At 47.9% G+C, this 12,869-nt stretch overlaps 1 protein-coding gene across 2 annotated transcripts in view; it reads left to right on the forward strand.

Annotated features, from left to right (window-relative positions):
* The window catches only part of SLC29A2 (solute carrier family 29 member 2), a 38,294-nt gene that overhangs the window by 15,350 nt on the left and 10,075 nt on the right, over positions 1-12,869 (forward strand). For both annotated transcript variants that reach the window (XM_060252115.1, XM_060252108.1), the window contains exons 4-8: positions 2,897-3,081; positions 4,258-4,397; positions 5,225-5,359; positions 6,099-6,196; positions 7,431-7,515. In XM_060252115.1, the coding sequence (XP_060108098.1) occupies positions 2,897-3,081; positions 4,258-4,397; positions 5,225-5,359; positions 6,099-6,196; positions 7,431-7,515 (643 nt within the window). The remainder of the gene's footprint in view (positions 1-2,896; positions 3,082-4,257; positions 4,398-5,224; positions 5,360-6,098; positions 6,197-7,430; positions 7,516-12,869) is intronic.

Consider the following 12,869-nt stretch of genomic DNA (forward strand, 5'->3'; position numbering starts at 1 on the left):
AGCCCATGGGATTTCATGTTAGCATGGGGAGGCTCTAAATGTTGGGCTTAGTATTGACTTACTTGGATGTATGTGGCCTCAGCCTGGAGTTTCAAAGCAGCAGATGATCTCCCTCCCACTGATCAGTGTTGGCTGATTGGTACACAGATTGCTTGGGTATGATTACAGACAAGTGCAAGGGTTCTTTGATACTCTCTATATACGAGGGCAAGATTGCAAAGAACACCAGTGGACCTTTAATTGAACAAATGTAGTTCCATTGTGGATAAATGCACAAATTCACACTAATCACTCAAGCAAAATAATAGCCATAGCTCAACATACACAAACCTAAGAATAAGCGGGGTGATTGATAGTGACAAGAAGGGACTGAATATAGATTAGGGTGATGTTCACCTGATCCTGAAGACTGGAATCCACGTAGAGAGGCGGGGAGGGGACACAGCCAGCCAGCAGTTCGTATCAAGACAGAGACTGAGGGTGCTCTCTTATGGGCGCCTCAAGAGCTGCACAAATTTGGGGTGCAGAATGCCAGTTTAAATCTGCTTTTGGGAGTCAGGGGTGGACTGGCTTGAGGTGTAATGAGTAGCCAGATTAAAACTGAGCATATGTAGCATGCTTGGTTTGTGCTTCTGAGGTCCAGAAAGGGACCAGTGTTTGTGTTTCTGTGTGTCAGCGACTCAGTGTTGGGTGGGGGAAAGGTGGTAGACCTTCGAAATTGCTTTGAAGGAGACAGTGCCATTTGCCAAGGCTCTTCAGGAATCAGAAGAGATGAGGTTAAGGATTAGTAGGGGGCGTATCTCTGTTGATTGTATCTGTCATGAGATCCTGTACATGCTCGCTCTGGGTGCTCCTTATGGCTTGGTTTCTCTTAGGTCTGTTAGGCTGATTCAAAATGCAGTCTTTTCTGGCTCTTCATTGCCTGCCTTTGACAGCTCATTTTGAGATGCGGGCCCCTGGCCTTACTGCCTTTCTGGTGGCCAGATCCCTCGAGGTTTGGGGAGAGGGAGCTGTAGCAAAGGGTATACCAGGGGAGGCAACATACCAAGCCAAGCGCAGCCCACCAATATATAGGGTTGCCAACCCCAGGTTCAGAAATACCTGAATATTTGAAGGTGGAGGTTAGGAGTTTAGGGAGGGGAGGTATCTTAGTAGGGTATAATGGCATGCAGTCCACTTTCCAAAGCAGCCATTTTCTCCAGGAGTGGTGGAAGAAATGTTTTCAATAAATAAATGATAAATAAGTGATTTTATGCAGTCTAGAAATCAGTTGTAATTCTGGGAGCTCTTCAGCCCCCACCTGGAGGCTGGCAACCCTATACAGTATGTATCACTCTCATATAGATAGCTGGCAATCCCACTCTTCTCATAGTCCTAATTACATGCTCTATGTTTCCTGGATCCGTCCCCAGATTCAGCCAATTGAGCCCAGTTCTTCAATCAATTCAGTCAATTGAAAGCGAGTTTGGTGTAGTGGTTAAGAACGTGGACTCTTATCTTGCATAACCAGATTTGATTCCCCACTCCTCCACTTGCAGCTGCTGGAATGGCCTTGGGTTAGCCATAGCTCTCGTAAGAGTTGTCTTTAAAAGGGAAGCATCTGAGAGAGGTCTCTCAGCCCCACCTGCCTCACAGGGTGTCTGTTGTGGGGGAGGAAGATAAAGCAGATTGTAAGCCGCTCTGAGACTCTGATTCAGAGAGAAGGGCGGGATATAAATCTGTGGTCTTCTTCTTTGGCATGTAGGGACCCAATTCATAGTAAAACCATGGCACAAGGGGAGAGGGGGATTAAGCACTCCCCCCCCCAGCCATTTTCCTGTCTTGAAATGACCTTGGAGGATTGCTGTTTGCTCTACTGAAGAACACTTCTCCAGTGAGGCAAAGAGTGACGCCTCAGGGCCATTTCAGGTCAGGATAAAGACATGGAGGGGGAGGCTTAAAGCTTCTCTCTCCAGATGTAGCAGTCTGAATTTGGCCCATGAGTGCCTGGGAATTAAATTTCCAGTATCAGAATCAGGGTGTGTCTGGTAGAATGGCTCTGGGGAGCACAGAAAGAAAATACTGTGTGGTCTTAGGCCTTCCCAGGCAGTCATTACCAAGAATTCTAATGGGCCTCCAGAAATGCCCATTGGGACTAGATTCATTTTGATCAAATGCTGCTCATAGGCTGTTGACTCGGTTTGGTCTAATCCCTGCCCTTTTATGGACCTGTTTTAGAGTGCACAAAGAGGCAATCAGGAAATTGTAAGTTAAGAGGCACACTTAGAATATGGACAATCTTGTTTATTTAGCCTCTGTTTTTATGAGGTTTTCTGAAATTGTCCTGTTTTTTTTGTTTTCCATTGCATTGCTTTTTGCTTGGTAGAAGATCGTCCAGAGATGCTGCCAAAATCCCTAACTGAGGCTGTGTTCCAATGGAACTTAAGATGGGGAGGAGGGGTGAGGCTGTGGCTCAATGTTAGAGCATCTGTTTTGCATGCAGGATGTCCCAGATCCACTCCTGGCCAGCTCCAGGATTTTTTTTAAGGGTTAGTTAGTAGGTGATGTAGAAGACCTCTGCCTGAGAGCTCAGAGAGCTGCAGCCAATCAGGCAGCAGTGACCTGGATGGACCAGTGGTCTGCCTGAGTGTAAGCCAGCTTCATATGTACACAGCTCTAAGGTCAAAGGAATACAGCTAGGGCATGTACTGAGCTAAGCAGCCCCAGGACTCAAGCCCTGACTTTATTTAGTATCCCACGCTCAGCTCTGGAATGTGTGGCATAGCATGAATGAAGAGTGCCTCTGGGCATAAGCAGATTTTACCCCCACCCTTTTAACCACATTTATCCTGGGTTTCAAGGGACCAGTTCCTGGGCAAATATGAACCTCAGTTGTTAAATTTGACCCTTTTCATAGTATTTCCAGTCTCGGCTTATTGTGGGGAACTGCTCAGCTGATGGAGAGAATGAGAATGGGACCGTCCCTGGCCTTGAACCCTTTCCTGGCTGTACAGATGACTTCAACTTCAGCAACTGGCTGGCTCTGCTTTCCCAGCTGCCTTTACTCCTCTTCACCCTCCTCAACTCCCTCCTCTACCAATGGTGAGAACAGCCGTGGTCATGCTATTTAATCTCAGCTCAGGTTCCCACTTCTAGATTGGTTTCCCACTCTTCTTTCTCCACCCACACACACTCCAGCACAGCCCCTTCCACTTTGTTCTGTACGAACATGCCTGCCCCACCAGTTTTAAGTTCCTATATAAAAATGATCCATAGTCTTAAAGACTGTGTTGTGTTTGCTTTCAGAATGCTGCTGTGAAGTAGGCCATTATCTTTTTCCATTGTACAGCGGGCAGAATGAGTTGTCTGGCAGAAATATAAGAACATAAGAGAAGCCATGCTGGATCAGGCCACTGGCCCATCCAGCCCAACACTCTGTATCACACGGAAGGTCCATCAGTGGAGCCAGGACACTATAACTGAACCTATGGCTCCCAAATCCTTTTCCAGAGGGATTACAGAAGCTCAGCATAACTGGCAGAGCTGTAACAATTAAAGAAATTTCCCAAATGCTCAGAAATTTGGGCCTGAAGTCAGGCCTCTCCCTGATCTATCAATTATTTGTACATTCAGTCCCTTCCAGTTTTGTGTTTTGATGTTTGTGGGATACCCCTTGGCAGTCTGAGTGTTCCCCCTCAGACTTTCTTTCCCTTTCTGAGTGTTCCCCTTTCTGAGTGTTCCCCCTCCTCCTTCCCACCTTGTCCATTGAATAGTAGGTGCAGCTGCATAACAATCCCTGGATGAGCTCCACCACCTATTTTTATACAAAACGACCCCTGCCCCTTGGTACAGGGAAATGTATGTATGGTGGGGGGGGGACGCAAACAGTAAAGGTCAGGATAGTAGTAAGTCTCATAAATTTCTCTACATAGGATTTATGTGTATATCGAATTTACATGCATGGGGGGAGAGTAGGCACGGATGCACTGGCCCCACCTGCATGTGATTGTTTGCTCATGACCAAGGCATCCATGCACATAGGGAGGATATGCATGTAGATGCCATCCCCATTATCAGGAATGCTTGAAAAAGCAGCATACCCAACCAAGGGGAATGGCATGTACATTCCTATGCACCCAGGTGCTGTCTTCATGAGCTGGCAGTCATGCATAGGTGGTGGAGGCAGAGGCAGCCTCTCCTCTGTTCCCTGGCTCTGAACTCATACAATCTGGTTTTCACGTTGCATTGCCTTCTTGTCTCTCCCCGCCCCCCTGCCAGCATTCCAGACAAAGTGCGTGTTCAAGGCAGCCTCTTTGGGATCCTGTTCCTCTTCACACTGACGGCTACCCTTGTCAGGGTGAAGATGCCACCCCAGAGCTTTTTCTCCATCACCATGGCGAGTGTCTGGTTCATTAACTGTGAGTGAGTGATCTGGGACTTTTTTCTCTCTCTTCTCCCAGCCCTGTCAGATCTGTAGCAGGAGACTTCTGTTGCAGTCAGTAACCTAACTTTTGGAGGTTTGTAGCAAGGAAGGCCCTGGGAAGCAATCCAGAGCATAGAAGATGTGCTAATGATGACATTCCTGAGCATTTGTAAAATGCTTTGCATCTTGGAAGGTGGAATCCCTCTCCCCATAATTACAGATGGGGCCTCAAGCAGTTTACTTAAATCCACATGAAGAATTTGTGGTAGAGGCAAGGTCAGAACTTGGGGAGGTTCTGATTCACCACTTGGTTAGTGACTGCAGGACCGTGCCGTCCTGCAGCTGCTATGGGTATCGTTGTGCCTCTATCCCAGATGCTGTACAGTTGCTCACTGATGAAATTGCTGCCTTTGCTCCTTGTCTTTAACATCTACATGTCAGGTATAAATTCAACAGGCATAGCTTTCTCTGACCTAATAAATAACATGTGGCAGTTTCTGCAGTGTTTGTCTTGTAGTGCTGTTGTTGAGGCTAGGGTTGTGCGATTGGCAGTGTGTGGGCATATCAGATCTTGGTGAGAGACTTAAGCTCCAGGACCTGGCTTTGAGATCTGCGTTTAGAGTTTGGGTTCAGTCTTGGGAGGTGTGAGCTGAAAAGATGCCTTCGAGATTGTGCAGAGTACATTTCCTTTGCTGCCAAGTAAACAGATATATAACCCACCCATCCTGGGGGAAAGGGCTCACAGAATCCTGCCCCCATCTTGGTTTTCTTAAATTATAATTGATGTTCTGATTTGTGGTCTTTTTCTTCCCTTTGCACCAGGCTTCTGTGCCATCCTGCAAGGCAGCCTCTTTGGGCAGTTGGGCTCCTTCCCGCAGAAGTTCAGCACCCTCTTCCTGAGTGGCCAGGGCATGGCAGGAACTTTTGCTGCCATCGCCATGGTGCTGTCCATGGCCAGTGAGTACCTTGGGGGAGGAAGCATTTGGTAATGGGCTACTGACTGTAGTCCTAGAACATCTGTCTTGGTTTGGGGTACTGAGAACAAGAAATCTGTCACACAAGCAAAGATGACATTGCTTATCACCCATTCTCCTGGCCTTCTGGTCTCCCTTGACTGTCCATTCCTGCTATGAGCAAATGGGCAGCTTTGTCCTAGCCCCTGCATGTGGTAACTTTTATTAAGCTCCCCTGTTCTGCTCAGGCCATTCCTTTCCTCCACCTTCCCCCCCCCACTCAGATCTTTAACTCCTCCATCCATGCATCCTTCCTCTCACTGTGCTACCAGCTGTGTAGGCTCCCTGCCTGCTCAACACTCGCACCTTTCTTCCTCCCTTCTGCCCAGTCCGAGCTCCTTGTGATTCTGTTCTGCCATCCAAATAAATCTTTCCATGCCAGAGCTGACCCATTCATCAGCATACCTTCAGAGCCAACCCCACACAGAATGGTTAGAATATCTGTGAACATTTTGTGGCATCAGCCAATGGCTGGGAGAGCCTCATAGGCAACAATGAAATGATGACCAATTCTTAGGTCTGTTTTTCTAATACAAAAATTAGAGCAAGTTCTAGCTTTAACCCCATGCTTTGCTCCTTGTATGCTTTTTGGCCACCAGGGCAGAGAGGACACGAGGTGGGAGATGTGTTTCTGGCGACTTTACACTTCCCCCCACACACACACCTTTTCTCTGGCCTTTCAGGTGGTGTCGATGCTGAGACCTCTGCTTTGAGCTATTTCATCACTCCCTGCTTTGGGACTTTTGTCTCGATCATCTGTTACCTTGTGCTACCCCACCAGGTGAGGTGAAGCCCTTCCCTGCTATAAGGGGAGGCAGTGTGGGAGGAAGGGATTTGTGGCCTCGACCCAGAAGATGCATGAGTTCCATTGGACTAGACCCAGCTGTTTTGAGTCCTTGAAGTGGAAAACTTAAATGTTTTTTTTCCTGAAACCCAGTTAAAACAAAACAAAGCATTGTGGTAAATTAAATTGCAGGCAGACTACCCTTCCATGTCATGCCAAATTTGCTCTCCAAGAGCTTACGTCTGCTGAACAGTAGGGTCAGTTGTAGTTTGGCAAGAAACAGTGGCCAGGATGTGCCAAGTTTGGCACTCTTTTGTATGTGTGGGAGCACACAAGCACATCATGCTAAAACAGTGACAGTGCTTAAATTGGAAGCTCTGGTTCTGCTGTGTGAGTTGGTGCGTGCAAACCAATGGCATTGGCTTGCATTTGCTAAATTATTCTGCTTCATGTAGGATGCATAACAGCCAGGTGGAGGAAGGGAGAGGTGTCATTCTATCAAAAATGTGAGGGTTTGGGTTTCTTTGTGAATTTGAGGACAGGAACTGGCATTGAAGTGAGACTGGAAAAGAGCATGTGGCTTTCTGAAAAACCTTGGAGAGGGAATAAATGTGTTGTTGGAAGGGGCAGAGCAGTGAACTTAGGACAGTGCTATTTCCTAGTTGCTTAAGAATCTCTCCTTTTTGAGCAGCCATATCAGGAGATTCAGTGCATTCTGGAGACCCTCTGACACTTGAGTCAGCGTTGAATGACTGCTCTGATGCTGCCAGGAAGCAAATTGAATGTGCTTGAATATTTTATAGCCAGTGGACCTTTTGATTCTCTTGGTTTTACTGTTGCTTATGTCTTTTTTGATCCCTGGGCTCTCAAGTTTGCTTCTTCTCCCTTCCTGTAAAAACGAAAATCGTCCCATTTTATGTTCACTACAACCCTGCAAAAGGTGGGTCAGCTTTGTGGCTGAGGAGGAAGTTCATTCCTGTTTTCCTGTGTAGATGCCATTATTGCTGCTGCTATTACCCTAGGTACCCACCCCTCACTAGCTGTCAATTCAAGGTGTGATCAAAGGCATGTAGAAAATTAGGACCCACTGCCTGCCTGTACATACCCCACACATATGCACAATTCATGTTGCATGTGAAACTAATCACAGATTGTAGTGATTAGTTTTGAGAGATGAAGGGGGCTGAAAGAAAGTGTGTAGGCTGGCTGAAATTTCCCTCCTTCCCTTCAGGACTTTGCCCGTCACTACCTGACGAAGAGACATCCGGAAGATCCAGGTTATGAACTGGAGACCAAGGCTGGGCTTCTCCCCCCAGGTGGGCATTGTCAAAGGAAAGAGGAAATGGGATTGCTGGACTTCACTTTGAAATGTTCATGGGGGAGGGAGCTGATGGGCTTTTGGACTCTGTTTGCTTTGGACTCTAGAGAAATATCAAAGGTATTTCTTTCCACAAGTGGCCATAGTTGGCTTTCCCTTTGCTAACATACATTGCTGCTATGTACCCGTCAGTCCACAGCAATAGCACCTAGCTTTTTCTTTTGTGTTTGTTTAGATTTTACTGGGGTTTTTAAACCATAGAAACAGGCCCCAAAGTTGGCTTGCAGTGATTCTAAGTTACAAATAGAAAGATGCAAGTGTTTTCTTTTTTAAAAAAGGATCAGTGAAGACAGATTTAGACATTAATGAAAACAGACTAGCAGTAATTGCTAAAAACAGTCCAGCAACAATTATTAAATAAAACTAAGCCAGCCAGCTCATGCAAATACTTTTTGCAGCAACAGTGCTTTGTGTGACACTGTTGAGACACTGTTGTGCCTGCAGAGCACAGTGGTGATGGAAAGTGCTGTCAAGTCACAGCCAATTTATGGTGACCCTGTAGGGGTTTCAAAGGAAGAGGTGATCCTGGACTTCCTTGGTGGTTTTCCATCCAAGTCCTAGGCAGAGCTGACCCTGTTTAGCTTCCAAGATCTGATGAGATTGGGCTACCCCGGGCCATTCAGGTCAGGGCATGGTAGAGGGAATGAATGGATCTTCATCATGGTCTCTGTGCAGTCCCACATGTGGGTCTTGCCCTTGGCGACGGATCCTAACTCGGAAACTCCAAAAGCTCGCTTGAGTGTTATTTTTGGCGCGCTTTCTGGCTCGCTCTGGGGAGCAGGCACCGACTGCGCATGCCTGGAGCGAGCGGAAGGCGCCCCTCCCACTCAGTTTCTTCCTAACTGCCTCTCGGACAACACCTACCTTGTTGCGTTCCCTCCTTAGCTCGTACTTCTCTTCATCTCTTCGTGTTCCTGTGGTATCGTATTCCTTCTGTTTTCTGTTTCTCTTTCTAATATTTTCGTCCCTATCTGTTTTTTAAAAAAAGAGGAGCCTTATTCTGCGCTTTTCTTTCTTTTCCCCTTCCCCCTCTTCCTCCCTTGTCCGGAGCGTATGGAAGGGAAAACTACTTTTAAAAAGTGCCGCAGATGCAGAGCTAAAATTCTGTCTACCAACGGTCATTCCCACTGTCTTTTTTGCCTCGGGGAAGCCCAGAGTCAACTCTTGCCCCCACTGTGCTAGTTTTGGCAAGCAGGCACAGAAGAACAGATCCGCCAGACTTCAGAGCTTTCTACTTGAAAAGTCTCTCCAGGTTATGCCCACTTCCAGCAATTCGCCGCCTCCCCCACCTCGAGAGGGAGATTCGGCTGCGTCGGCCGCTATAGCATTGCTAAGAAAGCATAAGTCCGACAGATCTGCTTTCCGCCACTCTGAGTCTACTCACAAGTCTAAGAAGTCAAACCGTCACTTGGAACCATCTGCTTCGGCGCCCAAGAAAAATTGGGAATCTACAGCCAAAACCAGCAAGACTGCTCTTTCAGCTTCGATGGCCTCGACTTCAATTGCCGCCTCGATTCCGATGGCCTCGACTTTGTCGCAGCGTACCATCCCGACACTGTTACCTGCAGAACTCACAGCTTCCACTGATGTCATCACTGAGATGCCCCAGCTCGCTTGATCCACAGATGTGATTCCGATTCCATCGAGATCCCCATCGCTTCACGGCTCCTTGCCTCTAGATATCCTGGAACCGGACCCTAGGCATCTTCTGGACCCAAACGCTTTCCGGGACATTGGGGTTTCTCCCCTGTATAGAGAATCGAGCTCGTATCGAGACGTCGGGATTTCTCCCCTGTATAGAGAACTTCATGAGTCATCCACCCAAGTCTCAACCCAGCTTTACTGAGAATTGTCAACTCAATTCTCGACTCGAGACTATAGGGCACCTCTCCACAGGGAATTCCACCACCGCTCTCGTTCACCCATTCCCGCGGATCTCCGCCATGACGACTACTCCTCAGCCTCGATATCGCCTTCATCTCTATACCAAAGAGCTTACAGGTTCTCTAGATCTCTCTCACATGAGAGACTTCAGCACTCTCGGTACCATGATTACGCTGAGTAAAGGCACTCTCGACATGCTTCACCTGCATATGTTCCTCGACTCCAAGCCTTGACCTCGACCTCCACCTCAGCTCCTAGGTCTCCAATCCCAGCTCCTCATTCACCGATCACGACGAGTTCCTCGGCTCCGATCTGAGCCCCTCGCTCACCGGTAATAACTGTGTCTTCGGCTCCTATAACGCACACGAAAGACACCAACAAAGGGCTCTCTCTTCCAGATGACTCCGACGCTGAATCAGTGAGTTCTAGGTCCTCCAGCCTCCCCTGTCTCCGACACGCCTCGCCCAGACCGCCTTTCTCCATCCGATGGCTCTAAGGCCTATCTCAACCTAATTTCCACCATGGTGGAGGCTCTCAATGTCACTTTACCCTCTGACACCCCAGCGGTCTCTGATGTGGTGCATGACTTAGTACAATACGACCTGCCTGCTGGATCTTTGCTACCAATGCGTCCAGTACATCTTGAGGGACTTAAGGAAGCCTGGGACAAGCCAGCCTCCATCGCACCTACTCCTAGAAGGTTTGACTCCGTTTACTGGGTCCATGCCCCAGATTCGAAGTTTCTCTCCTCTCATCCTGCTCCCAATTCCATTGTTCACTCGGCTTCGAAGGCAAAGCCCACACGACACCCTACTCCACCCGACCGGGAAGGGCGTAAACTCGACACTCTAGCACAAAAAATCTACAGCCTGGCTACCACCAACTCCAAGATTAATAACTACTTGGCCTACCTTTCGGCTTATGTCTTCAACCTTACCAATCAATTCACACCCCTGATTCCAACTTTACCGGACGCTTCTCAAAAACTGGCTCATCAACTGGTTTCAGAACTTTCCAGAGTCGGTAAGCAACAAATAAATACGATTTGGCATGCAGTGGCCTGCTCCTCCAGGACCTTTGCGTCATCAGTAGCGCTTCGGCGCCATGCATGGCTTCGCTCAACTAATCTTCAGACTGACATCAAACAGAAGATTGAGGATCTGCCGTTTGACGGTCAGGGGTTGTTCCACGTATTCACAGACGAGGTCCTTACTTCCGTAGATGATGGCCGTAAGCACGCTAAATGCCTTGGGGTCACCCAGCAACAGCAGTCCCAAACTTTCAACTGCTCCTGGCCCTGGAAACAGCCTTACCTGAAACGTCAGCATTCCCCCAGACAATCAGAATACTGGCGTCGGAAGGGACCCCAAGGCAAGCAACCCTACCAGTCCTACCAACAAAAGACACGCCCACTGCCAAGCAAGAAGACTACGCCACCCTCAAAACAGTCTCTTTGACTTCCCCCTCCTGCTCTCTCCAAGCCACACAAGGCTTTCTCCGTTCCTCAGGACTTGGGTACTCACTATAATTCGAATAGGCTACTCCATAGAGTTCATTTCGCCCCCTCACCATCACTGTTTCATCTTAACTCCTCTGTCCCCATTTCTCCACAAGGAAATCCTAGATCTACTTCGCAAAGAGGCCATAGAACCCGTTCCCCTCCACTTTCAGAAGACGGGGTTTTACTCCAAATACTTTCTAGTCCCAAAACGAGATGGAGGCAGACGTCCAATTCTAGATCTCAGGAAACTCAACGAATGGATAACTTACAAAAAATTCAGAATGATCGCCGTTCAGTCAATCCTGCCATTAATCCCGCAGAACACCTGGATGGCATCCCTGGACCTTCAGGATGCCTACTTCCACATATTGATAATGCCTCAACACCAGAAATACCTGAGATTCACCATGGGTCACCACCACTTCCAATTTCGGGCCCTCCTATTCGGACTATCCACGGCCCCTCGCATCTTCACAAAGTGTATGGCAGTGGTGGCTGCAGTTCTGCGCCTTGGAGGTATCACCATCTTCCTCTATTTGGACGACTGGCTCCTGACTGCTCAGTCACCTCAACAGCTCGAACGGGACATTCAGGTCACGCTATCGCTTCTAGCATCCTTAGGGGTCTGTGTGTGAACCTTGCCAAGTCACAACTTACCCCTACCCAGGACCTACAATTCATAGGTGTTCGCTTCTGCACACATTTTCATATGGTTTTCCTTCCTCTTCCACGCAGTCTACAACTCACAGCGACTGCCACTGCTATTTTTCAATCTCCAACTCAACCTGCTGTCGTGTTTCAACGTCTTCTGGGATACATGGCAGCAACTACATCTGTCATCAAATTCGCCAGGCTTCGAATGAGGCCTCTGCAACTTTGGTTTAGGGAGCCCACTTGGAGGACAAGACTGTCAGGGGCCTGTGGTCTCCTGCAGAGAGAAAATTCTACATCAACTGCTTGGAACTAATAGCGGTCCACAGGTCCCTTCAATCCTTCCTTCCTTCTCTGATGGGTCGTCATGTTCAAATCACATCAGACAACATGACAACTGTCTTCTACATAAACAGGGAGGAACGAGGTCTCTTTGACTCTGCCATTTCTTCATTACCCTTTGGAAATGATGCATTGAGCACAACATTTACATCACTGCAATCCATCTACCCAGAGTGGAAAATACTCTAGCAGACTCTCTCAGCCGGGTTTGACTGGATGACCACGAATGGTCACTCAACCCTGCACATCTTCACCGCATCTTCCATTGCTTCAGGAGCCCCAGTGTAGATGTCTTTGCCACACGACTCAACACCAAATGCTGTCACTTCTACACAAGTGGGAGCAACGATGCATTCCTCCATGTTTGGATGGGAGGCCTCCATTACCTGTTCCCTCCATTTCCACTCATCACATGCTCGATCCTCAAGATCGACCGAGATCAGACAGACTAAATTCTCATCACTCCTTGGTGGCCAAGACAATCGTGGTTTGCAAGGCTTCTTCAGTTATCCCGCCACTCCTATCATCATCTCCCTATGGTACCCGACCTCCTCACTCAACATCAAGGTCAAGTCTGGCACCACAATCCTCAGATTCTATGCCTCACAGCATGGAGGATCCGACCATAACACTGCCCCCAGAAGTGCAGCAGGTTATCCTCAACGCTAGGAAACCATCCACTAGATGTTCCTACCTTCTCAAATGGAAGCGCTTCTCCACATATGTTCAATTTCATGACATTAATCCAGACATCGCTCCTATCCCCTTTATTCTACAGTACTTATTATCATTGCAAGCTTCAGGACTTAGTTACTCTTCACTAAAGGTTCATTTGTCTGCCATCTCATCGTTCCACATTCCTGTTGATGGTCAGACAGTTTTTTCTCATCGCTTATCTAAAGCTTTCCTCAAGG

Source organism: Heteronotia binoei, chromosome 1, assembly GCF_032191835.1.
Source record: "Heteronotia binoei isolate CCM8104 ecotype False Entrance Well chromosome 1, APGP_CSIRO_Hbin_v1, whole genome shotgun sequence".
Taxonomy (NCBI): domain Eukaryota; kingdom Metazoa; phylum Chordata; class Lepidosauria; order Squamata; family Gekkonidae; genus Heteronotia; species Heteronotia binoei.